The 23991-nt window shown below is 41.6% G+C and overlaps 1 protein-coding gene across 2 annotated transcripts in view; it reads left to right on the top strand.

The window, feature by feature from the left end:
• The window catches only part of VWA8 (von Willebrand factor A domain containing 8), a 189884-nt gene extending 169909 nt beyond the window's left edge, over nt 1–19975 (top strand). For both annotated transcript variants that reach the window (XM_078784476.1, XM_078784480.1), the window contains 6 exons: nt 2378–2486; nt 4400–4525; nt 5431–5589; nt 5693–5791; nt 16443–16687; nt 19481–19975. In XM_078784476.1, coding sequence (XP_078640602.1) covers nt 2378–2486; nt 4400–4525; nt 5431–5589; nt 5693–5791; nt 16443–16687; nt 19481–19586 — 844 coding nt within the window. In that variant the 3' untranslated portion in view covers nt 19587–19975. The remainder of the gene's footprint in view (nt 1–2377; nt 2487–4399; nt 4526–5430; nt 5590–5692; nt 5792–16442; nt 16688–19480) is intronic.
• Nucleotides 19976–23991: the final 4016 nt, after the last annotated feature.

Here is a 23991-nt window from a genome sequence, read left to right as displayed (position 1 = left end):
TCCATGTTGTAAGACAGCAAGATGTAAATGGAGTCATCACTGTTTGGAGGACGGTACAGAACACATATGAACAAAAGGTGGGAGCGGTGAGGAAGCCTTAGCCAGAGGTACTCCTGGGGGTGGCGTGGAGAGAGGGCAGTGCAGGGAGAGTGAGGAAGAGAGTTTTTGATAAAGATAGCAACTCTACCACCAGGACGAGGCTCAGGTCTATCATGCCGGAGGAGGGAGTAACCAGGGAGAGATATTAAGGAATCAGAGACATCTTGAAGGAGGAAAGTTTCTGTTCAGCAGATTAAGTCTGGTTTGTCAGAAGCAACCTATATGTAGAGCTCAATCAGGTTTGAGTGAAGGCCCTGGATCTTTGAGGTCCATACCATAAAGGAAGATGGATGGGGAGCATCGGATACAGGACAAGGGAGGGGAGGGGTAGGGAAAGATAAGGGAGGAGAGGGGGAGGTATGGAGAGCTGTTGACAGTGTCAGATTGTAGGAGAGCTAGGAGAAGGGGAAGGATGAGAAGGACAAAAGGTTCGATGGTGATGGGATGGGGCACAGTGAGGAGTTGTTTGTGGGGCTGCAGAGTGAAGTCGAAGGTTGGAGGATGTGGAGTTATGAGTGGGAAGGGAGAGGAAGCAGGGAGGAGGAAGCTTTGTGGAGGAGTTAAGAGGCAACTTTGAGAAGTAGAGGTGAGAGGGGAGAATTGAAGAAAAATGGTGAGGGGGGAGTTTTGAAGTGGTGAGGGGGAGGGGTAAGAGGGAAGGGTGAGTGGGGAATTTTGAAAGTTTTGAATGATTAAAGGAAATCAAACATTTATTACAGGCTGTGTTTCTTGAAATATTCAAGTCAGAGGTCTGTTTGAAAACGTTTGAGGAGGGGTGGAACGAAGGTGTGTTTCGAGAATGAAGAAAGGAAGAACTGTACGAGATTGAATTTTTTTTTGTGATGGAAAGATTAATGAGCAAATTTTGACAGCCTTTTGAACAGGAAGAAAAAGAGCAAGTGTACTAAAAGAGTACAGCATGGCGAGGGTGAGTTTAAACATTTTAAAGCAAAACAGTGAACAGTTTGTGAAATTCCTGAAATGCAGAAGAATTGGAGATTAACAAACTCGGGGAGCAGAGTGAAGGAATCGGGAGGTGTACAAGCAATTTGTTAGTACGTTAGGAGAGGCTGCCTTTTTATGTTCTTCGTTAATAAAATTTTTTTTTTTTTTTGGAAGGTTAGGTGAAAGCGGATCTGAGAAAGAAGGAGAAAGGTTTAAGGAGTATGGTGAATTAAAATTGGAAAGGTGAAAAGAATCGGCTGAACAGAATGGGAGGGGTGGGACAACACATGGGCGTGGGAGGGGAGACCGTGAGGAGAAGGTAATTATTGTTATTATTTTATTAATTTTTTAATTTTATTTTTGTATTTAAGACATCAAACAAAGGGTAAAAGGTTAGGGGGAAAGTAGGGGGTGAAAAAATGGTAATCCAGAGAAAGAACGAAAGTGAATAAACAAAAGACCATATACTATGCGACTGGGCAGGCCTCGAGGCTAACCAGCCCCCAAACACGTAAGACCAAACTTACTGACTTCACTTCTCTTTACTTCACTGACTTCATTCTTCATTCATTGAGTTCATTTTCATTCATTCATTTTCATTAATTTTCAATTCATTCATTGAGTCTTCACTGACTTCATTCTCCTTCCACACAAATTTGCATGAAATGCAAAACACAATCGAACCAGAAACACACAGTAAACACGTACACAGCAAAATAAAATACTTAACTTTGAGAAAATACAACAACTTTGATCGACGTGGACGAGCTCTGACGACACAACCTCACCCGTGGACCGGAAGCGGAAGCCATTAAGGAAATTACAGATCTGTGATAGGCAAGGTTTTCAAAATATTCAATTTGCTTGTTCTAAAAATTGAGTGGCGTGGGACATGGACCATCACTTCCAGAAAAACAAAAGCTTGGTCTTCTTTTAGTTGGATATTCATGGCAGTTTGAGCTCAGTCAAATACACGCAAGATGAGTAAAACATCACCAACTACCAAGCAAGCCACACAGCAGGCATTATCTTGGCAAAGCCATTCGATAGTCCAAACCACGATTGAATAAGTCTTGCACCACTACACAACCTTATCACACTACATTTGAAATAGAGAACCAGAGATAAATTCATGCACAACACTTGCTGTCTCTATAAATCATCTTGTTGAAAGTCCAAAATAGTCTTATTATATAGATCAGTAATCGTGAATGCTTGTTAAGTGAGTCAAATGCAGCTTTTGGGCTTTTGAAAGTAATGAACAGCAAGTCATGTTTATTGAACTTGCAAACTTTTAAGTTATGTCTGTGCTGCGTGCATGTCATGTTCATAGATTGCGAGACATTGGAATGAGTCCGCATGACGCGCAACTCTATGATCGATTCTCGTCTGCCATCCGGCCCCAGGTCCAGGCTCTTCGCCTCATTCTCGATGGTTTGCAGGTGATTCCTAATGAGATCTCAGTTTTATGCCCTGACATTTTTGAGGAATTTGGATTTCAGAATAATATCTATCAACAAATCTGTGCCCACTCTTTATAGTCCTTTAATGTTCTTTTTGTGCTTGCATAAAGATTTTTTTTGGCTTGCCTATAGGAAACAGCTTGTTGGCAGGTACAGCAACAACAAACTAGATAATAGCTTCGGTCATGTTATTAACTACATACAAATAATATGAGGGATTCAATACCATGAATCCCTCCAGGTAGTTGAGGGAAAAAATTTAAAATTCATTATTGGTTAGTATTGTGCAAATTTTCGAAAATAAAAACATGGGTCCACAATTGTGTCATGTGGAACACCTCATGTCCACTCCTCCCTCCAGGTCTTCAAAACAGCTGTTCACCACCATCTCTTATCTTTCCCCACCCAAAACCTTGATCTTTTCTACCCCTGTTAATCCACCTCAAATCCACTTCCTTCAAATTCCGATTTCTTTCCTGAAAATCCTTGGTGTCCATCTTATTTATCCCATGTACCCCACCCCAGCCCTCTCCCTTCCACAGATCGCCAGATGTCCCTGTTCTCCACTAGTTTTGTTTCCCTCTCTCTCCCCCTCTTGCCTCCTGCTCTCTTTGTTACTTGGCAACAAAAAAAATTAAAAAAAATTCGCAAGTAGGTTGATCACTCCAGTTTGTGTATGTGTTTGTTTGTCCGTTCACTTATGCTTGCCGATAGGTCACAATTCTAAACTGATCTTCATGAAACTTCACCAAATGGTAGAGTTGGTGGTCCGACAGAATCCTATTTATTTTTGAGGTCAAAAGGTCAACCACGTTTTTCTAATTTCTAAAATCCTTAATTTTCATCCGTTTGACTAAATTTGAATAGGATTTACATATCAGCTATCTCAATTCAGTATTTTTGAGATTAATATAGGCCAAAAGGTCAACATAGGCCACAAGGTCAACAACCTTTTCAAGTTTCTAAAATTAATTTTCAACCAATTGACTTGAAATTTGAATATGATTTTTAACTCGACTGGACTACCGTCCAGTTGAGCTCATCACATACTGAACCCTCCGGCATCCGTCATCTGTCGTCGTCGTCTGTCGTCCATTAACTTTTCGACGTTAACACTCCAGCGTCCACAAATAACAACCGATTCTGATCAAACTTGACATGCAGCATCGTTACCCCAAGGACCAGGATGGTATTACATTTCAGCCCGATCCGTTGAAAAATGGCGGACTTAGGCGACCATTTTGTTTTTGGTCATGAAAACGACGTTAACACTCTAGCGTCCACAAATATTAACAGATTTTGATCAAACTTAGAGTGTTTAACCCTTACCACACAAGGTAGATTGCTATTGCATTCCAACCCGATCCGTCACAAAATGGCCGCCATAGGCCGCCATATTGTTTTCAGCCCCGAAACGACATTAAGACTTTAACGTCCACAAATATTTATGGATTTTGATCAAACTTGGTGTGTGAGACTCTTACCACACAAGGTAGGTTGCTATCGCAAGTCAACCCGATCTGTCACAAAATGGCCACCATACAAGGACCTTAAAATTATTACACAAGGTTGTTGGCTTTTCATTTAAGTCAAATCTAGTATAGACAACTGACCTACTTTAAAGTTGTCCAGTCAGTTCAGTTGAGTTCTGCTTCCCTGGAAGCTCTAGTTATATCAGCAGACTGACTTCAACCAACAACTATTTTTGAAGATCTGCTTTCTTTCATCGATATCCTAAAACCTTCGGTTTTGTTTTATTTTATTATTGTTTTATTGCGGGGTTTTTTCTCCTTTCTCCTGTTGTCTGAAGTCTTTTCCTTTCCCATCATATTTTCACTTGCACTTTTCAATCCAATCTTTTCCTGTTGACAATTGACTTCCGTGTGCTGCAGGCAAGAGGGCAGGAGCGCCAATGGCTTCGTCTGCAGACAGATGGCGAGCTCGATGAGGGACGCCTTGTTGATGGACTCTTGGGAGAAAAAGCTGTTTTCAGACGCCGTGGGGATAAACCCCCAGAAGTGAGCCCTCCACTACCTGGATTTAAGGAATTGCTTGCTCTTGAGCTACGCTTTTCAAAAATAGACAAAAGGAATTGATATTCTGGTTTACTGTTATTAAATGGTATCTGTTACCGTGAGTTCAGTCCAGGTAACTGGTCATGTGCTCTGATAGGGAAACAGCCCTAGATATCGATAAATATTTTTATTATTTGCAAAAATAAACAACACATCTTATGTTGGGAATTTAAAAAGACAAATTATTTGGGTAAAAAAAAAACAGTCGACAGCTGAAGTCGGCACGAATATCCGGAGTGGATGTATGAATGACAATGCAGGGAATCTCACATCATTACACAATGGGCTTTTGCACATCCCAGGTTAAGAACAAACCCGTTGAATTGAAATTGCCAAAATAATTACTTGATATCATGGGAATTTTCACTGATGTAATGACCTTCAAAAAATGGGGTGGTAATTCAGGTTTAACCACATGTCTTTCAAGATGATTAATGGGACGTCTCAAAAAACATTGACAATGATTCATCTGAATAAGTCCTTGTGCTCCATTTGGATTTCCAGCAAAACCTCAAACCATTTATTTGTGAATGAACTGTGCTGGAAGCGCACAATGTACAGACTTGATCACTGGCATCGGTGTCTGTTGGACAACAGTATGTTACAGATTATTGATTGATAGGATGGTTTGACTGGTTTTGCATTGCTCAACCTGCACGAAGTGGCCATTAATTGGATATTTTGAATACAAAGAAATGCATTTCATCCTGGCCTAGATTTAGATGTAATTAATGTAAGAAAAGAAAAAAGTTCATTCATTTGTTCAAATGAGGATCGTTTCTGGGGCTTATGGAAACATGTCCTTCACATGGTTTTTCGTAATTATTCGTGATCCTTCATTTCCCCAGCCTGGCTCACCCCCACAGCAACCCAAGAGGGTACGTCTTGTGGCTGATGTGTCCGGCAGCATGTATCGCTTCAACGGTTTGGACGGGCGTCTGGAGCGCTGCTTACAAAGCGCCCTGCTACTCATGGAAGCATTTCATGGCTACGGGGATCGTATTGTGGTAACACCACACGTTTGCTTACACCGCGTACTGTTAAATCCATGTAACAGCAAAAGCTCTTCGAAGCTTACTTATCATTTTATCTGTGCATATATTTTACCAGTATGATATCTGCGGACACTCTGGTGATAGCTGTGATATCGAACTTGTCTCTCGTAACCGCATCCCCAGCAATGACAAGGAGCGACTTGACGTGCTCAATGTAAGTGAAAGATGTCATGGAATCCACACGGTTTTTGGGCATGGCAGGGGGCAGGAAAGGAGGTGCAATCTTTCACTGAACAATTTTCCATGCTGCATGGTGCACATCACACATGTTTTACTTATTGCTTAAATTAAAACAATCCTTAATGTGCAAAAGCAGCTTAACCTTCATGCTTCTGCCTTTTACTCCATGTTGTTAGAAGTATCTGATTTTAATGCAGTCTACCTTTCTGTTATATATATATATATATACATACATACATACATACATACATACATACATACATACATACATACATACATACATACATATACATACAGTCACGTGAAAAAGTAAGTACACCCCATGTAAAGTTTTGACCTTTTCAACATATTTCAACATACAGGTATTTCATCTTCATTTCAACAATATTGATAGATGAAGGTGACATAATATAACAAATATCATGAAACATTTACATTTTGTCGTCTATTGTATCATTTAAATAAGCATAAATGCAAATTTCGCATGTGGAAAAAGTAAGTGCACCCCATGAAATGTTAATCTTTTTAACATATGTGGACATATCAATATTTGATCTTCATTTGAACAAAATGATGAATTGCGAAAGATGATGGGAATAGAGCCTGTGATTGATGCTGTGAAGAGGAACAGGTTGAGATGGTTTGGTCATGTGTTGAAGAAGGATGAAAGTGACTGGTTGAGAAGAGTGATGGAAATGAATGTAGAAGGAAGTAGAGGACGGGGAAGACCGAGAAAGACTTGGCTAAAGATGGTGGAAGAAGAAATGCGGGCAAGGGGGTTAACAAGGAGAGATGCAGAAAATAGGGCAAAATGGAGAAGATTGTCATGGGGACCGCAAGGCTAACCCCCGCTCTAGTAGGGAAAATGGCCTTTAAAATGCATGTTGTTGTTGTATGTTGTATTTGAACAGTATCTACAGATAAAGGTGTTCTAATTGAACAAAAAACAATGAAGAATTGACTTTGCAATAATTTATTCAACACAAAATTGTTGCACAGCATGCACACTTGCATGCACAGCTCGTTTCATATCCCCCCACAACATCTCGATGGGATTTAGATCCGGGCTTTGACTTGGCCATTCCAGAACCCTCCATTTCTTTCTTTTCAGCCATTCCTTGGTGGATTTACTGGTATGTTTAGGGTCATTGTCATGTTGCAAGGTCCACCTTCGGTTGAGCTTCAACCCTCCGACAGATGGCCTCACATTATCCTCAAGCACCCTCTGGAACAATGAAGAATTCATAGTGGATTATATGATTGTGAGCTTCCCAGGCCCTGATGCAGTAAAGCTGCCCCAAACCATAATATTTCCACCACCATGCTTTACAGTTGGTATCAGGTTCTTGTGGTCAAATGCTGTCTTTGTTTTTTGCCAAACATGTCTTCTGTTACTGTGGCCAAATAGCTCTACCTTTGACTCATCTGTCCAGAGCACAGTGTTCCAGAAGTGCTGATCTTTGCCGAGGTGTTCATTGGCAAACTTTAGTCTTGCCCTGATGTTCTTTCTGGACAGAAAAGGTTTCCTCCTGGCACACCTCAAATGTAGATCAAATGTATCGGCCTCTTTCATCATTAGACTCGTGCACTTTGACATCAACAATGGCAAGAGCTACCTGTAGGTCCCGTGATGACATTCTGGGGTTCTTCGAGACTTCTTTCAGCATCTTGCGGTCTGCTCTCGGGCTGAACTTGCTGGGGCGGCCTGGCCTGAGCAAGTTGGAAGTTGTTTGGAATCTTCTCCACTTGGAGATGATCTTCCGGACAGTCGAATGATTGATTTCAAATTGTTTGGAGATCTTTTTAAATCCCTTCCCAGACTCGTAGGCATCTATAACCTTCTTTCTGAAGGCCTCAGAGAGCTCTTTTGATCTAGGCATGGTGACGCCGCACACTTCAACAACAAAGAGCAAACCAAACTAAATGTCTGAGGTTTAAATAAGACAGGTTCCTCCAAGATCCTCTCCAACGATGTTCTAATCATTTGCACCTGAGCTGGTGCATCTGATTCTAATTTTAGGTATTTGAAGTAGTGTTAAATGTAGGGGTGTACTTACTTTTTCCATTTGCGAAATTTGCATTTATGTTTATTTAAATTATACAATGGACTACAAAATGTAAATGTTTCATGATATTTGTTATATTATATCACCGTTATCTATCAATATTGTTGAAATGAAGATCAAATAGCTGTATTGTTGAAATATGTTGAAAAAGTCAAAACTTTACATGGGGTGTACTTACTTTTTCACGTGACTATATATAGATATACAGTCATGGCCAAAAAAGTCGTGGTTGCTGCATGCACTTTTTTCAAATAATGCACCATTTCTTCCAGAAAATTGTTGAATTTAAAATATATTTTGGTAGACACATGTATTTATTTTTATACACATGTATACACATCATTTTTTTTATTTTTTTATTTTTTTTTTCTACACATGTATTTATTTGGTTTGCAGCGGAACAAAAAAAAAGTTGAAAAAAAATGCGAAATCTTAGCTTATTTCACACAGAAATCCTAAATTGGCCCGGACAATATTATTGGCACATTGTAGAAGTTGTTAGAAATAATTAGATTTCAAGCAGGTGGTTCTCCTTTACTTTGGAATTGAACTCACCTGTGGTGAGTTGCAGGGTGCCTGCAATATAAATATCACTCATTCAACCAGTTTGAATCGAGAAAAGGAGTCTTCCTTTCATTCTGCTGTCATTCTGCTGTTTCTGCTGGAGTCATTCTGCTGTTTTGTGTCACTTTGTGACAATGAGCATGGAGAAAAAAAGAAAACCAGAGATTTGTCTGAGGAGGTCAGACACAAGATTGTAGCCAAGCATGGACAATCTCAAGGTTACAAGTCCATCTCCAGAGACCTTGATAATCCCGTGTCTACCTGCAATGTTTGCAATATGTCCACCTGCAATGTTATCAGGAAGTTTAAAGCCCATGGCACTGTAGCCAACCTCCCTGGTCGTGGTCATGGCCGCAAAAGAAAACTTGATCGAAGATTGCAGCAAAGGATTGTTCGAATAATGGAGAAAGCACCTCCATCAACTGCCAAACAGATTCTAGCTGACCTTCAGACACAAGGTACAACAGTTTCAACTCGCACCATCCGTCGCCAACTCAATGAAAGGGGGTTCCATGGTAGGAGACCCAGGAAGACGCCACTGCTAAGAAAACCCGACTGGAGTTTGCCACAACACACATGAACAAGCCAAAATCGTTCTGGGAGAATTATGAAATCAGGAGATTACCAAGGCATTTTGGAGCGCAATGTTCAACCCAGTGTCAGAAAGCTGGGTCTCAGTCGAAGGTCATAGGTCTTGCAGCAGAACAATGACCCCAAACACACTTCAAAAAGCACCCAGGAATGGTTCAAGACGAAACGCTGGACTGTTCTGAAGTGGCCAGCAATGAGTCCAGATATAAATCCCATTGTATACCTGTGTGGAGATCTGAAAACAGCAGTTGGGAGAAGGCACCCTTCAAATTTGGGAGAACTGGAGCAGTTTGAAGAGTGGGCCAAACTGCCAGTAGAGAGGTGTAGGAAGCTCATTCATGGCTATAGGAAGCACTTGACTGCAGTTATTTTGTCCAAAGGCTGTGCTACCAAATATTAAGTCGAGGGTGTCAATAATTTTGTCAATGCCATTTCTTTTTCTTTTTTGATTTAAAAGGATATAATAAGTTCTGAAACAAAAACAAAGGTTCTGTAATATTAACAGTGAAAAAATAATTTTGGAGACCAAATACTTTTGTAAATATAAACTTATGTTTCGAGAAAATTGAGAGTTATGTGAAAAAATACAAGGGTGCCCATATATTTGGCCACGACTGTGTGTATTAGGGTGGTCCACAGATATATGTAATATTTAATACTATTAAAAATCCATGCTCCACAAGGCTGCCCTTGTTCCTATGTTTATAATTATAAAGATCATATGAACCAAATATGAGGTCAATTGGAACGTATTTAGAGGTTGCTCAAAAAATAACATTTTTAATTTATCCTGTTTTTTTTCAGATGGCAGAAACTCGCAGCTCTTCCACAGTTTGGTTGCTGGGAAAGTCTGAAAAGGAAATAATATGTGGGGGACGACCAACCAAAGGACACACATTGCAGATAATGGTGTACCATCACATACAGGAACACCATACAGTTCGTGAAAGTGCCAAACTTAGTGTACAAGCTGTGTGTGCATACTGGGAGAAAGCACGAATTCCAGTGCAGAGAGTAGATTCCTGTGAGCGCCAACTTTTGAAGTTGTATGATGCCTACAAACTGGTAAAGAAAAATAGAAGCAAGACATTCGAAAACTATAGAGTGAAGGAGCAGATGTTCAAAGATGATCTTCAATCCCTCTTCGATATCTCACCAAATGATGCGCTTGAGAAAATGACGAATGAAGAAGACAAAGCATTCCGTATCATGCAGCGTGAGGATCCCTCAAGTTCACGTATGTGATCTGTGGACAACACTCTGGCAGTGAAGGAGAACAGAAAGCGTATCAGGCTTAAGAATAAAGATAAAAGAAAGAAGAAACATGCTGCTGAGACTCTAACAGCAATGCAATCTGTTCCATCAACATCGGCTGTGGTTGATGATGATGATGAGTGAGATTGAAAGCTCCGATTCAGGGGACAATGAATTCAAACTCCAAAGTCCATCTTCTGCCAAACAGGCGAAAAAGGCTCCCACCAAGGTGATCACTCCAGCAATAGTGGCAATTCTGGACAGAGTAAATCTCTCAGATCGGCGTGCTATGTTTGTGGCCAGTGCTTTTGCACAATCTCTTGGTCATACCATTGAAGACAAGTGCAAGCCAACAATAATAAATAATTTGAGTAATTGAAAATAGATAATTATCTATGAATTGATGTATGATGCTAAAAATTCTGTATCTTATTATTCATTAAAATTTGTCAACATTTTGAGCAACCTCTAAATATTGTCCAATCAAGCTCAAATTTTCACCACAAACTACTTTCTTCAATAGGAATAGGGGCAGGCTTGTGGAGAAATGAAAATCCAATCTTCAAATTTTTGGACCACCCTCGTGTGTGTATACAGTGCATTCAGAAAGTATTCAGACCCCTTCACTTTTTCACATTTTGTTATGTTGCATCCTTATGCTGAAATCGTTTAAATTCATTTTTTCACTCATCAATCTGTTGTAGAAATCAAAGATACAACAATGTCTCAGATCATGAGTTTAATCGAAATCAATCCCTAGCAATGCCTGTGGAAGAAACCAACAAGTATAACATCAGTACTCAGCATGCATCTGAATCAATAATGGGTATAACATCCAATCACAAGCAAGCGCTGAGCAAAGCGATTCTACGTACCAATCTAGACATGCACACAATATATGTCACAGGAGTGGTCGCTGCGCTTAATGTCCAAGATCTTTATAACGAACGCGCAGCAGCCGAAAGTAGCATGACACCTGGGCTTTGAACTGAGGCACAATTTCACGACACAATCTACACTCAATACCCCATAATGACAAAGAGAAAACAGGATTTTAGAAAATTTTGCAAATTTATTAAAAACAAAAAACTGAAATATCACATTGACATACATATTCAGACCCTTTGTTATGACACTTGAAATTTAGCTCAGGTGCCTCCCATTTCTCTTGATCATCTTTGAGATGTTTCTACACGTTGATTGGAGTCCACCTGTGGTAAATTCAATTGATTGGACATTATTTGGAAAGGCACACACCTGTTTATATAAGGTCTCACAGCTGACAATGCATATCAGAGCAAAAACCAAGCCATGAGGTTGAAGGAACTGCCTGCAGAGCTCAGAGACAGGATTGTGTCGAGGCACAGATTTGGGGAAGCCTACAAAAAATTTCTGCTGCATTGAAGGTTCCCAAGAGCACAGTGGCCTCCATAATTCTTAAATGGAAGAAGTTTGGAACAACCAGGACTCTTCCTAGAGCTGGCCGCCCGGCCATGGTGAGACCTGAAAGACACATGAAAGCCTGCTTGGAGTTTGCAAAAAAGCACGAGAAACAAGATTCTGTGGCCTTTCATGTGTCTTTCACTGAGGAGAGGCTTCCGTCTGGCCACTCTGCATAAAGCCCAGATCGGTGGAGTGTTGCAGTGATGGTTGTCCTTCTGGAAGTTTCTCCCATCTCCACACAGGATCTCTGGAGCTCAGCCAGAGTGACCACCGGGTTCTTGGTCACCTCTCTTACCAAGGCCCTTCTCCCCCGATTGCTCAGTTTGGCCGGGCGGCCAGCTCTCGGAAGAGTCCTGGTTGTTCCAAACTTCCTCCATTTGAGAATTATAGAGGCCACTGTGCTCTTGGGAGCCTTGAATGCAGCAGAAATTTTTTGTAGGCTTCCCCAGATCTGTGCCTCGACACAATCCTGTCTCTGAGCTCTGCAGGTAGTTCCTTCGACCTCATGGCTTGGTTTTTGCTCTGATAGGCATTGTCAGCTGTGAGACCTTATATAGACAGGTGTGTGCCTTTCCAAATCATGTCCAATCATTTGAATTTACCACAGGTGGACTCCAATCAAGGGGTGGAAACATCTCAAAGATGATCAAGAGAAATGGGAGGCACCTGAGCCAAATTTCAAGTGTCATAGCAAAGGGTCTGAATACTTATGTCAATGTGATATTTCAGTTTTTTCTTTTTAATAAATTTGCAAAACTTTCTGAAATCCTGTTTTCTCTTTGTCATTATGGGGTATTGAGTGTAGATTGATGAGGGAAAAAATGAATTTAAACGATTTCAGCATAAGGCTGCAACATAACAAAATGTGAAAAAAGTGAAGGGGTCTGAATACTTTCTGAATGCACTGTATATGTATGTATGTATGTATGTATGTATGTATGTATGTATGTATGTATGTATGTATGTATGTATGTATGTAATGTATGTATATATATATATATATATATATATATATGTATGTATGTATGTATGTATGTATGTATGTGTGTGTGTGTGTATGTATGTATGTATGTATGTATGTATGTATGTATGTATGTATGTACAGTCATACCCCGTTTTCCGCCATTTCGACCTACGTCAAATCCGACTTTACGCCACTCTTCTAGAGTAAATTTCAGTTCAGCGAACATTATTATGTGCGACTTTACGTCACTCCTACATCATCATCTCCTTTATCTCGAAGGAGGAGAAGACCATGCCAGGCTACAAAGTCGCGAAGGAGCGGCTAACGCTAATGCTTGGGGGTAATTGCACCGGCGACTTCAAGCTGAAGCCGCTCTTGGTGTATCTTGGTGTATCATGTGTGTGAGTACGAGGATGAGCTTTAGGCGCAAATGAGGAATTGAATGAGGATCTTTGGAATGATCTTGGTGAAATGAGGCATTGGTCGAGAATGGTTGTGTGTGTGTGAGAATCTGGTTATAGTTGAACTTGGTGAAATGAGGCAATGGTCTGGGATGACTGGAGAAAGTGTATGAGTGGTGTATTGAGGACATGTGTAATGGTGTTGAGTGATTGACTTTTTTTTTTTTTTTTTTTTTTTTTTTTGTATACAAGATCGAGGCTCGTGAAAGAGCGAACATTAATCACACAGAAAGACAAACAGCCACATAAAACAAATAACATCGGGAGCGGTAGACAAGATGGGGAGAGAGGGGGAAGGACACAAACACAACATTTGAGAGCAGGGACCGAGAGACATGGAGACTTTTTTTTTTTTTTTTTTTTTTTTTTTTTTTGTATACAAGATCGAGGCTCGTGAAAGAGCGAAAGATCTGTGGGAGGGAGAGGGCTTTGGGGGGAGGCATGTGAAGGGGGGGGGGGTGGGAGAAGTATAAACATATGGACACTGCCAGGATTTCCAGGAAATAAGTTGGAATTTCAAACAAGGTGGATCTGGGGTGAATTAGTGGGGGTAGAAAAGATCAAGGTTATGGATGGGGGAAGATAAGAGATGGTGGTGAACAGCTGTTTTAAAGACCTGGAGGGAGGAGAGGGATTGAAGGGAGTGTGGGAGTTTGTTCCACAGGCGGGAGAAAAGAGGAATGAAAGAGTGAAGGTGAGCAGAGAGCCGAGATTTCGGCAGTTTAACCATCAGAGGGTTGCTGGCAGATCTTGTGCGACCTGTAGGAATATTTGGGGGACAGAGCACAGAGAGAGCTGGGGGAGCAAGGCCGGAGAGGAGTCGGTAGAAGACAGAAAGACCACCTACCTGCCTGCGGTGAGTGAGTGAAAGGCCCTCAGAGATAGCTTCATCACGGGAGATTCCAATGATTTTGAAAGCTTTGGATTCAACAGCGTGAAGCCGAGCCAGGTGTGAGGCAGGAGCACCAGCCCATAGGGGAGAACAGTATTCCATTGAGCTGCGGATGAAAGCCTTGTAAGTGGTGAGGAGCTCAGGTGTGCCGAGGAAGGACTTCGCACGACGGAGGATGCCCAGTCGGCGACTGGCTTTGGAGGCCAGCTTGGAAATGTGGTTTTCCCAAGAAAGATCATGGCAGATAGTGAGACCCAAAAGCTTGAGTGACAGAACTTCTTGGAGAGGATTGTTGAGAAAGTAGATGGGAGGGTTGTCCAGTCGATCTTTTCGGAGAGACATAGTAAGAGAGTGAGATTTGGCAGGATTGAAAGACATGTTCCACTTGTTTGACCAGTCTGTGATTTTGTCCAGGGTGCATGGGGTGCAAGTGGATAAATTTTGAGAATACTTGGTGTGTGGGAATAAATGGTGTGTGGAGTAAGTAGTGTGGGTTGAGTGGTGTGGAGTGCATGGTGCGAAGGAGTGAATGGGGGAGGATGGACCCCTTCACGAATACCCGGGGAGGGTAATTTAAAGTTAGGAAGAGGGAGTAGGTAAATTGTTTGGAAATTGACATCTGTGGTGCAGGGAGTAGCAAGTTGTTGTTGATGCATATCCTTGTAAAGAACCGATCGACGTGTGCATGTGCACATGTGCATGGATTTGCAAATGCCTGCCTGTACGTCGTCGTTTCTGCGTATATCGCATCGTCCAAAAATAAAGAAGCAAGCAACTTCGGCCGCTCGAGGAAAGACGGGGCACGCCTATGACTCGGAGGCGAGCGTCGATCCCCGGGGCGGCCGGGTTCACGGAACCCTGAGCTCGTTCGTTCGTCACAGACGACACGACACGACACGACCACCGGTGAAACTGCTCGGACACGTTGGGTAAAGCATGCCGTGGTGAAGCGGGCCGCGGAGTCACTCGGCACACAAGCCAGCTCACGGTCGACACGTCCGTGCCGGTCACCCCGTTCGAGGAGAAAACCCGACCGATAGAAAACAACGGAGGGACTCCCGACGGGGAGCGGCAAAGATTCAGGACGAAGCCGCAGTAGGGTGGTCCAAAAAACATTGATCTCTCCGATTTTGATGCTCTACTGGATTATTGTTGGAAATGGTCTAAAACATTCACCCACCAAATATTTTCGCTCAATTCCATCTGGAAACTCATACACACTTCAATTGAAATATGGCGTTTTTCACCAAATTTGGCTAAATGAGAACAATCCAATAGCAACCAAGGTGGAAAAAGTACATGCACTATTGTACTAAGCCATTTTGTGGTTCATGACTTTTTGCATGCGCTTGCGCCTGTGAGTGTGAAATCATCATGGTCGAAACATGTTTGACAATGCTTGAAACATGTTTGAAACATGTTCATACATGTCTGACTCATGTTTCGACCATGAGGACTTCACAGGGGTATGTACCATCAATGACATTATTTAGGAAAAAAATATTTCTAAAGTCTTTGTAAGTCATTAAAATTGACCAAAATGACAAATTTATATGTTGAGTGTGTATGAGTTTATAGATGACTCAGATGCAAAATATTTTTTGGGTGAATGATTTAGACCATTTCTAACAATAATCCAATAGAGCAGCAAAATCCAGATGAAAAAGTGATTTTTTTTGCATTTTTGGACCACCCTAAGCCGCAGCCTCCTCCAGTTATTTACTCTAGTTTTATGAATTATGGTGTTTGTCTTCATTTTAAGGCATTTTTAAGACATTACGCCCGGTTTACGTCAAAAACCGAGTTACGTCACGGCTTATGGAACCAATTAATGACGTAGGCCAGGGTATTACTGTATATATATATATATATATATATATATATATATATATATATATATATATATATATATATATATACATACACATGCACACACACACACACACACACACACACACACACACACACACACACACACACAAACAAACAAACATTTTGCCTAAAACTCTCCCTGACACTCACTGATGAACCTCTGAAAGTTTGCCGAAGATTCATTTGGCCATCTCTGGGAAACATAGTGATACCTCCACACTACTAGAAGCTGGAGAGTGATTTGTTCAAGATGGACTCTCTTCACCAAGTTCATTCAAACTTGAACGATTCTCTCTCTCTCTCTCTCTCTCTCTCTCTCTCTCTCTCTCTCTCTCTCTCTCTCTCTCCCTCTCTGTCTCTCTGTCTCTCTGTCTCTCTGTCTCTCGTTTTGACTGAAAATTTTCTCAATATGTTACACTTCTTCCATTCTTTGTTCACTTTGCAATTCCCTATATTGTATCCATCATTATCTGCTATCTTTGCCCACTCCTCACCACCCCTCCCCTTCCCTTATGCAGACCATGTATGCACATTCTCAGTTTTGCTCAAGTGGGGACAGTACCTTGCCAGCACTACACCATGCTATGTCTGCCTTGGCACGCGAGTCCGAGCACTGGGACGAACGTCTCGTACTCCTTCTCAGTGATGCCAATCTTGCCCGCTATGGTGTGCCGCCTGAGGCACTGGCCAAAGCACTCGCTTCTGAGCCAACGGTGTATGCAGCAGTTCTGTTCTTGGGATCACTCGGGGACCAAGCTCAGAGGTAATTTTGGCCTTGAAAGTTTTGCAATGGTTAGGTAAAAGGGTTTTGCTCCCCATGTGAAATTATTTTGAGGATAAATGAATTGTAACTTTTCATTTATGTTCAGAGAAGTCACTTGTTTTTTTTTGTTTTTTTTAACCAACACAATTTTTTCCCTTTTATCATTTATATCATTTAACTTGTGCTTTCACCTCATTAATGGGTAGACACCCCCATTCTCCTTCTTCCTATGTGTTTAAGGCAGTGATATCATTTGCTGACATCTTTTGGGTAAACGCCTCGGAGTTAAAGCTCGGTCGGCCATCCGTCACCCAGGGGTCTTAAACCTGGGGACGCGACAGTATGTTATTTTACAAAATGTCCAATGCAGTACTGTATAACTTTTCCATTGTGGTGAAAACAGCACATTCACGCACATATGTGGACTGGTTTAAAGCTTTTGTATCCATATCTTTGTTCCTATTACCTGAAATGCTGACTAACACCTCTTTCATGTTAAAGTATACAAACAGCAAGTTCACATGCTGAGCATAAGGCAGGTATCAGTGACATATCCTCCTTTCAGATATTCGCTCCTGACTTCAGCTGAAGTCTCACAACATATGCACCCTTTCTAATTACCAATGTTGCTGCAGTTCTTGGCTCTCAGGCCCACTATTCAGAGGTGTGCTTTCACCTCATTAATGGCTAGACACCCCCATTCTCCTTCCTATGTGTTTAAGGCAGTGATATAATTTGCTGACTTCTTTACCAGAGGTAAAGTATGAAGGAATGACAGAATCAGAGATGAGTGTGCTGTGATGTATGCAGGATTGGACTGGCTGCTGGAGCATAATGACGTTTTATGCATGAGATCAGACATGACAAACTGCTTAATTTAGGCATATTTATTACTCAGCGGGGGGGAAACTGTGATTCGCTCCCCTCAGTAAAACGGGGAATAAACAGAGATAAGACCAGCAGTGACCTGCTGCCTTGATGGCCATATGGAGTTATGGTGCACAGGAGCTTGTGCTTCCTGGTTTCACTCAGGACACTACATCCTTAGTATAGCTGAACTTTTCCCACAGTTTATGTATCAATGTACATAGACAAAGAAAACCTCCTCAATTACACGACCACATGCCTTGCCATCACATAAGGTCATGTCTATTTTGTGTGCTGTTGTTTTTCAATGCAGTACTGCCCAAAATTGAGTGCCACAGTTCAAATCAAAAAGAAAATCTTGTGTTTTAAAGGAACTACATTGAAGGCGTCATTAAGTTTGCCTTGTTTAACTCTAAATGGTGCATCCTTTTAAAGGCGAGCAAGAAAGAAGGCAAAAATGATCAAATTGAATTTGATGCCACGTGTGTTTGAGGAGGTGAAAGTGGAGTAGCTTTAAGGGCTTTAATTGAGTGTAGAAATAAATTAGTGTTCGGTAGGCAAGAAAAAACAAGACCGAAAGTCTGGCGTAGCCGGGCTTGTCAAATATTATAAACCACAAACACACATGATTAGCTTTTTTAACAGTCGCTAATGCTGTTTATAACATTAAACAAATAAATGTGGAGGAATGCCGACATCCGTGAGGTTAAGTTTTACTTACAGAACTGAGGGAAGATCTACTGTAATCTAGATTATACCCCACAAGGGTTGGGTACGTACCCTTTTGTTGGAAGAGAAGTAAGGCCAATGCTTTCGATATTTGATGGTCATTTTAACAATCGGTTTGTTTGTGTTTCTGACTGAATGAAAAATGTAAAGGTAGAGCATGGCGATTGTGATATATGACAGGTTTGACGATATGTTCGGCATGAACGGCATATACATCAAAATGGCGGAGTGTGGAGAGTCAGCCGCCATATCGCCATAATGACATCAGACATAATCACATCACCCTGTCATGTGACCAGATCCTCAGCTCTGATTGGAATACATTTGAGGGGACATACATACATACATACATACATACATACATACATACATACATACAGACAAACACTGTTCGAGACGGCTTTTCCCTATGGGCTACGCCGTAAAAACAAGAAGACATCATGCAAGCACAATACTTGCAAAATCCACCCCTCCCCCCAAAAAAGGTTGACATGGATACATCAAATTTACCATTTCATTAAGATTAAAATTGACGATCTTAATCAAAGCTCGGGTTAATTGGATTAAAATTTATGATTTTTCAAATTAAAATTTATGATTTTTCAGATTAAAATTGATTTTTCAGATTTAAGTTGATGATTTTAGAAGTTTGACCTTGAGTTGACCGTTTGACCTTAGAAATAGTTGGTTTCCCAATTTAGTAAGGCACTGTGCAATTGCTGGTTAATTTTCAAGTCAATCGGATGAAAAATGGCAATTTTAGAAATTCGACCTCAAGATGACCTTTGATTTTTGACCTCAAAATCAATAGACTTCGAACCCTTATGACCAACTCTACCATCTGGTGAAGTTTCGTGAAGATTGTGGTTTAAAATTGTGACCTGTAGGCGATTGACAGACAGACAAGCAAACAGACAGAGAGACAAACAGACAGAATAATGCACAAGACCAACCAATATACTTGAAAAATATTCTATTTTGCAAGTAACAATGAAGATTTGTGATTGAAAATGAAAGAAATGAATTTCCAAACAAAAAATCATTCTGTAGACAAAAACATTCACATCTTCTTTTTTTTTTTCAATCTCTCTCTCTCTCTCTCTGCCCCTCCCCTCCCTCCCCCTTCCCCTCCCCACTCTCTCTCTTCCCTCCCCTCATCCCCCCCAACCCCCACCCTCTCACTCTCCACCCAACAAGGCTTAAACGGGTTCTTCCAGCTGGGCAGTCATACATTGCAATGGACACAAAGCACATCCCTGGGATACTGCAAGAAATATTTTCTTCTGCCATGCTTGCCTCATGATGACAACACAGTCATTTCACATCGTGGGATCCATCTCCACTATCCTGTGCTATATGCCTGGACGGACTTGGTGTTTTGCCCAAGAACAGTATTTTTATTCTGCTTATTGATGAAGTATCTAATAGCGGTATCACTATTTCTAATGAAGGTGGTACGTTGTCAATAACAAAACATTGCATTCTTTGAACCGTTCATAACTGAAGGAAGAAGTTGTACTTGCAGTGGTGAGATGTTGTTCCTTATAGGCAATGCAAAACTACAAGTAAAATATCTTTAAATTTTAACAAAATCAATGTTAAAGGCATACGATTCGATGGAAATTGCGATGATTTATTTATCGTTGCATCTCTATCTCAATTTTCTTGCGATTAAATGCTCTTTTCTATGTAGTTCATGTTCTATGCATTTTTCTTGATATATAACAATAATTGTTTTGCATCTTTTCGGCTCTATTAGCGATGAAAACTTTTAGTTAGGGTCTTTGCTTTGTTTCACTTTTTGTTCATTTAACTTCTGAAGGCATTCATCCATACTAGAATTTACAGTACATTCAGAAAGTATTCAGACCCCTTCACTTTTTTCACATTTTGTTATGTTGCAGCCTTATGCTGAAATCGTTTAAATTCATTTTTTCCCTCATCAATCTACACTCAATACCCCAAAATGACAAAGAGAAAGCAGGATTTTAGAAAGTTTTGCAAATTTATTAAAAACAAAAAACTGAAATATCACATTTACATAAGTATTCATACCCTTTGCTATGACACTTGAAATTTAGCTCAGGTGCCTCCCATTTCTCTTGATCATCTTTGAGATGTTTCCACACCTTGATTGGAGTCCACCTGTGGTAAATTCAAATGATTTGACATGATTTGGAAAAGGCACACACCTGTTTATATAACGTCTCACAGCTGACAATGCATATCAGAGCAAAAACCAAGCCATGAGGTCGAAGGAACTGCCTGCAGAGCTCAGAGACAGGATTTTGTCGAGGCACAGATCTGGGGAAGCCTACAAAAAAAATTCTGCTGCATTGAAGGTTCCCAAGAGCACAGTGGCCTCCATAATTCTTAAATGGAATAAGTTTGGAACAACCACGACTCTTCCTAGAGCTGGCCGCCCGGTCAAACAGCAATCGGGGGAGAAGGGCCTTGGTAAGAGTGGTGACCAAGAACCTGATGGTCACTCTGGCTGAGCTCCAGAGATCCTGTGTGGAGATGGGAGAAACTTCCAGATGGACAACCATCACTGCAACACTCTACCGATCTGGGCTTTATGGTAGAGTGGCCAGACGGTAAGCTTCTCCTCAGTGAAAGACACATGAAAACCCACTTGGAGTTTGCAAAAAAGCACGAAAAGGACTCTCAGACTGTGAGAAACAAGATTCTGTGGGCTTTCATGTGTCTTTCACTGAGGAGAAGCTTACCGTCTGGCCACTCTACCATAAAGCCCAGATCGGTAGAGTGTTGCAGTGATGGTTGTCCTTCTGGAAGTTTCTCCCATCTCCACACAGGATCTCTGGAGGTCAGCCAGAGTGACCATCGGGTTCTTGGTCACCTCTCTTCCAAGGCCTTTCTCCTCAGATTGCTCAGTTTGGCCTCGAGAAATTTCCTTCATTGGTCTAGTGCTGTTCACATCTAGCGAAGGCGGGAGGTTGTTCACTGCGTAATCGGCTGATTAGCGTCAATTAGCCCGACAGGTATGAAGCGGTAGCTCGGCCGCCCAACTAGCCATCCAAGGATAAGATTGGTACACGGCTGGAAGGTACGGTCCCCATTTGGACAAGTCACGTGATGCAGGTAAACGGTGACATCAGACAATCGGACCCTAATATCGCGCGATGGACCAATTCGCATTTGTAGATGCTTAGCAACCTGCCAATGTACGAAGGTATTCGTGCACGGCAGCCACAGGTCTGGTAAGTTCGGGAGGGAATGGAGGCTAACCCCCTCGCAGTAGAATTGAACCCACGGCCTTAACAATATACACTATGTGACCAAAAGTATGCGGACACTCCTAATTAGTGGATTCGGCTGTTTCAGCCACACCTATTACTGACAGGTATATATAATCAAGCACACAGACATGCAATCTCCCGAGACAAACATTGGCAGTAGAATGGGCCATACTGAAGAGCTCAGTGACGTTCAACGTGGTACCGTCATTGGATGCCACTTTTCCAACAAGTCAGTTTGTCAAATTTCTGCCCTGCTAGAGCTGCCCTGGTCAACTTCAAGTGCTGTCATTGTGAAGTGGAAACGTCTTGGAGCAACAACAGCTCAGCCGCGAAGTGGTAGGCCACACAAGCTCACAGAACGTGACTGCCGAGGGCTGAAGCGCGTAACATATAAAAATCTTCTGTCGTCGGTTGCACCACTCACTACCGAGTTCCCAACTGCCTCTGGAAGCAATGTCAGCACAACAACTGTTCGTTGGGACCTTCATGAAATGGGTTTCCATGGCCAAGAAGCCGTGCACAAGCCGAAGATCACCATGCGCAATGCCAAGCGTCGGCTGGAGTGGAGCTGAAGCTCGTCACCATTGGACTCTGAAGCAGTGGAAACGCGTTCTCTGGAGTGATGAATCACGCTTCACCATCTGGCAGTCTGAGGGACGAATCTGGGTGGATGCCAGGAGAATGCTACCTGCCCGAATGCCGAGTGCCAACTGTAAAGTTTGGTGGAGGAGTAATAATGGCCTGGGGCTGTTTTTCATGGTTCGAGCTCGGCCCCTTAGTTCCAGTGAAGGGAAATCTTAACGCTACAGCATACAATGACATTCTAGATGATTGTGTGCTTCCAATTTGTGGCAACAGTTTGGGGAAGGCCCTTTCCTGTTTCAGCATGACAATTGCCCCCGTGCACAAAGTGAGGTCCATACAGAAATGTTTTGTTGAGATCAGTGTGGAAGAACTTAACTGGCCTCCACAGAGCCCTGATCTCAACCCCCCCATCAAACAACTTTGGGATGAATTGGAACGCAATCTGCGAGCCAGTCCCAATATCCCAACATCAGTGCCCGACACCACTAATGCTCTTGTGGCTGAATGGAAGCAAATCCCTGCAGCAATGTTCCAACATCTAGTGGAAAGCCTTCCCAGAAGGGTGTAGACTGTTATTGCAGCAAAGGGGAAACCAACTCCATATTAATGCCCATGATTTTGGAATAAGATGTTCGATGTTCAGGTGTCCAAATACTTTTGGTCATGTAGTGTATAAATATATAAGCAAACAAAATATACATACAAAATCACTTTTGTAGTATAGATGCAGGTCTGCACACAATACCTTCTAAAATATATTTAAAGATGACTGGATGTTACAAGAAGGCCAGCTGTCCACTATAGCTTGGAAGATCTATTATATGCTTTGATTTCTTGGGTGGAATGTTCTCGTAGCTCTGCTGGAAGAACGAATTGTGGATAAATGACTTTCCGGAGAGAAAGGGGGAAGACCAAAGGGCTGGTGGGAATGCTGTAAAGAAGGGCCTGGGACACAGTGCTTGAGTTGTAAATTGTGCTGAATCTTCGTCTACATGGCTGGGCTTAACTCGTAATTACCTCCGCACCCAAGGGGGATGGAGGTTATGTTTTCATCCCTGTCTGTCTGTTTGTCCGTTTGTCTGTCTGTCCGTTTGTGAACAAAATATCTCAAAAAGTTGCAGACGGATTCGGACGAAATTTGGCAGAGATGTAGCGTATGTGACGAGGACGAAATTATTAGATTTTGGTGAAGATCAAGATTTGGATCCGTCTACTAGAATTTTTAAATGATTTTTTCACCATTGGGAGACAGGGCCAAAAACGATACATAGCAGAATATCTCAAAAAGTTATGGACGGATTTGGACGAAACTTGTTGGACAGGTTGTGTGAGTGACGAGGAATAATCAATTCAATTTTGGTGAAGATCCGGATCCAGCTAGTCGAATTTTTTAAGTGATTTTTCACCATTGAGTGATATGGCCAACAAGGCGGAGGGTATGCTCGCTACTGAGTGCCGTTCTAGTTTCTCTGCATTGACTTTACCCTGAGCAGCTGCTTGCGATTGTTCATAATAAATCTCATCTTTGCATCATCCAATGGGGTCTCAAACTTTCTGGATCACACAAGGATGATTTCAAAGTTCACATACAGTGCATTCAGAAAGTATTCAGACCCCTTCACTTTTTTCACATTTTGTTATGTTGCAGCCTTATGCTGAAATCGTTTAAATTCATTTTTTCCCTCATCCATCTACACTCAATACCCCATAATGACAAAGAGAAAACAGGATTTTAGAAAGTTTTGCAATTTTATTAAAAAGAAAAAATGGAAATATCACATTTACATAACTACAGTCACGTGAAAAAGTAAGTACACCCCATGTAAAGTTTTGACTTTTTCAACATATTTCAACATACAGCTA

This window comes from Myxine glutinosa, chromosome 1, assembly GCF_964187855.1.
Source record: "Myxine glutinosa chromosome 1, kmMyxGlut1.1, whole genome shotgun sequence".
Lineage (NCBI taxonomy): Eukaryota > Metazoa > Chordata > Myxini > Myxiniformes > Myxinidae > Myxine > Myxine glutinosa.
The sequence above is the reverse complement of the archived record's forward strand: the minus strand, read 5'-3'. Positions and strand labels throughout refer to the sequence as shown.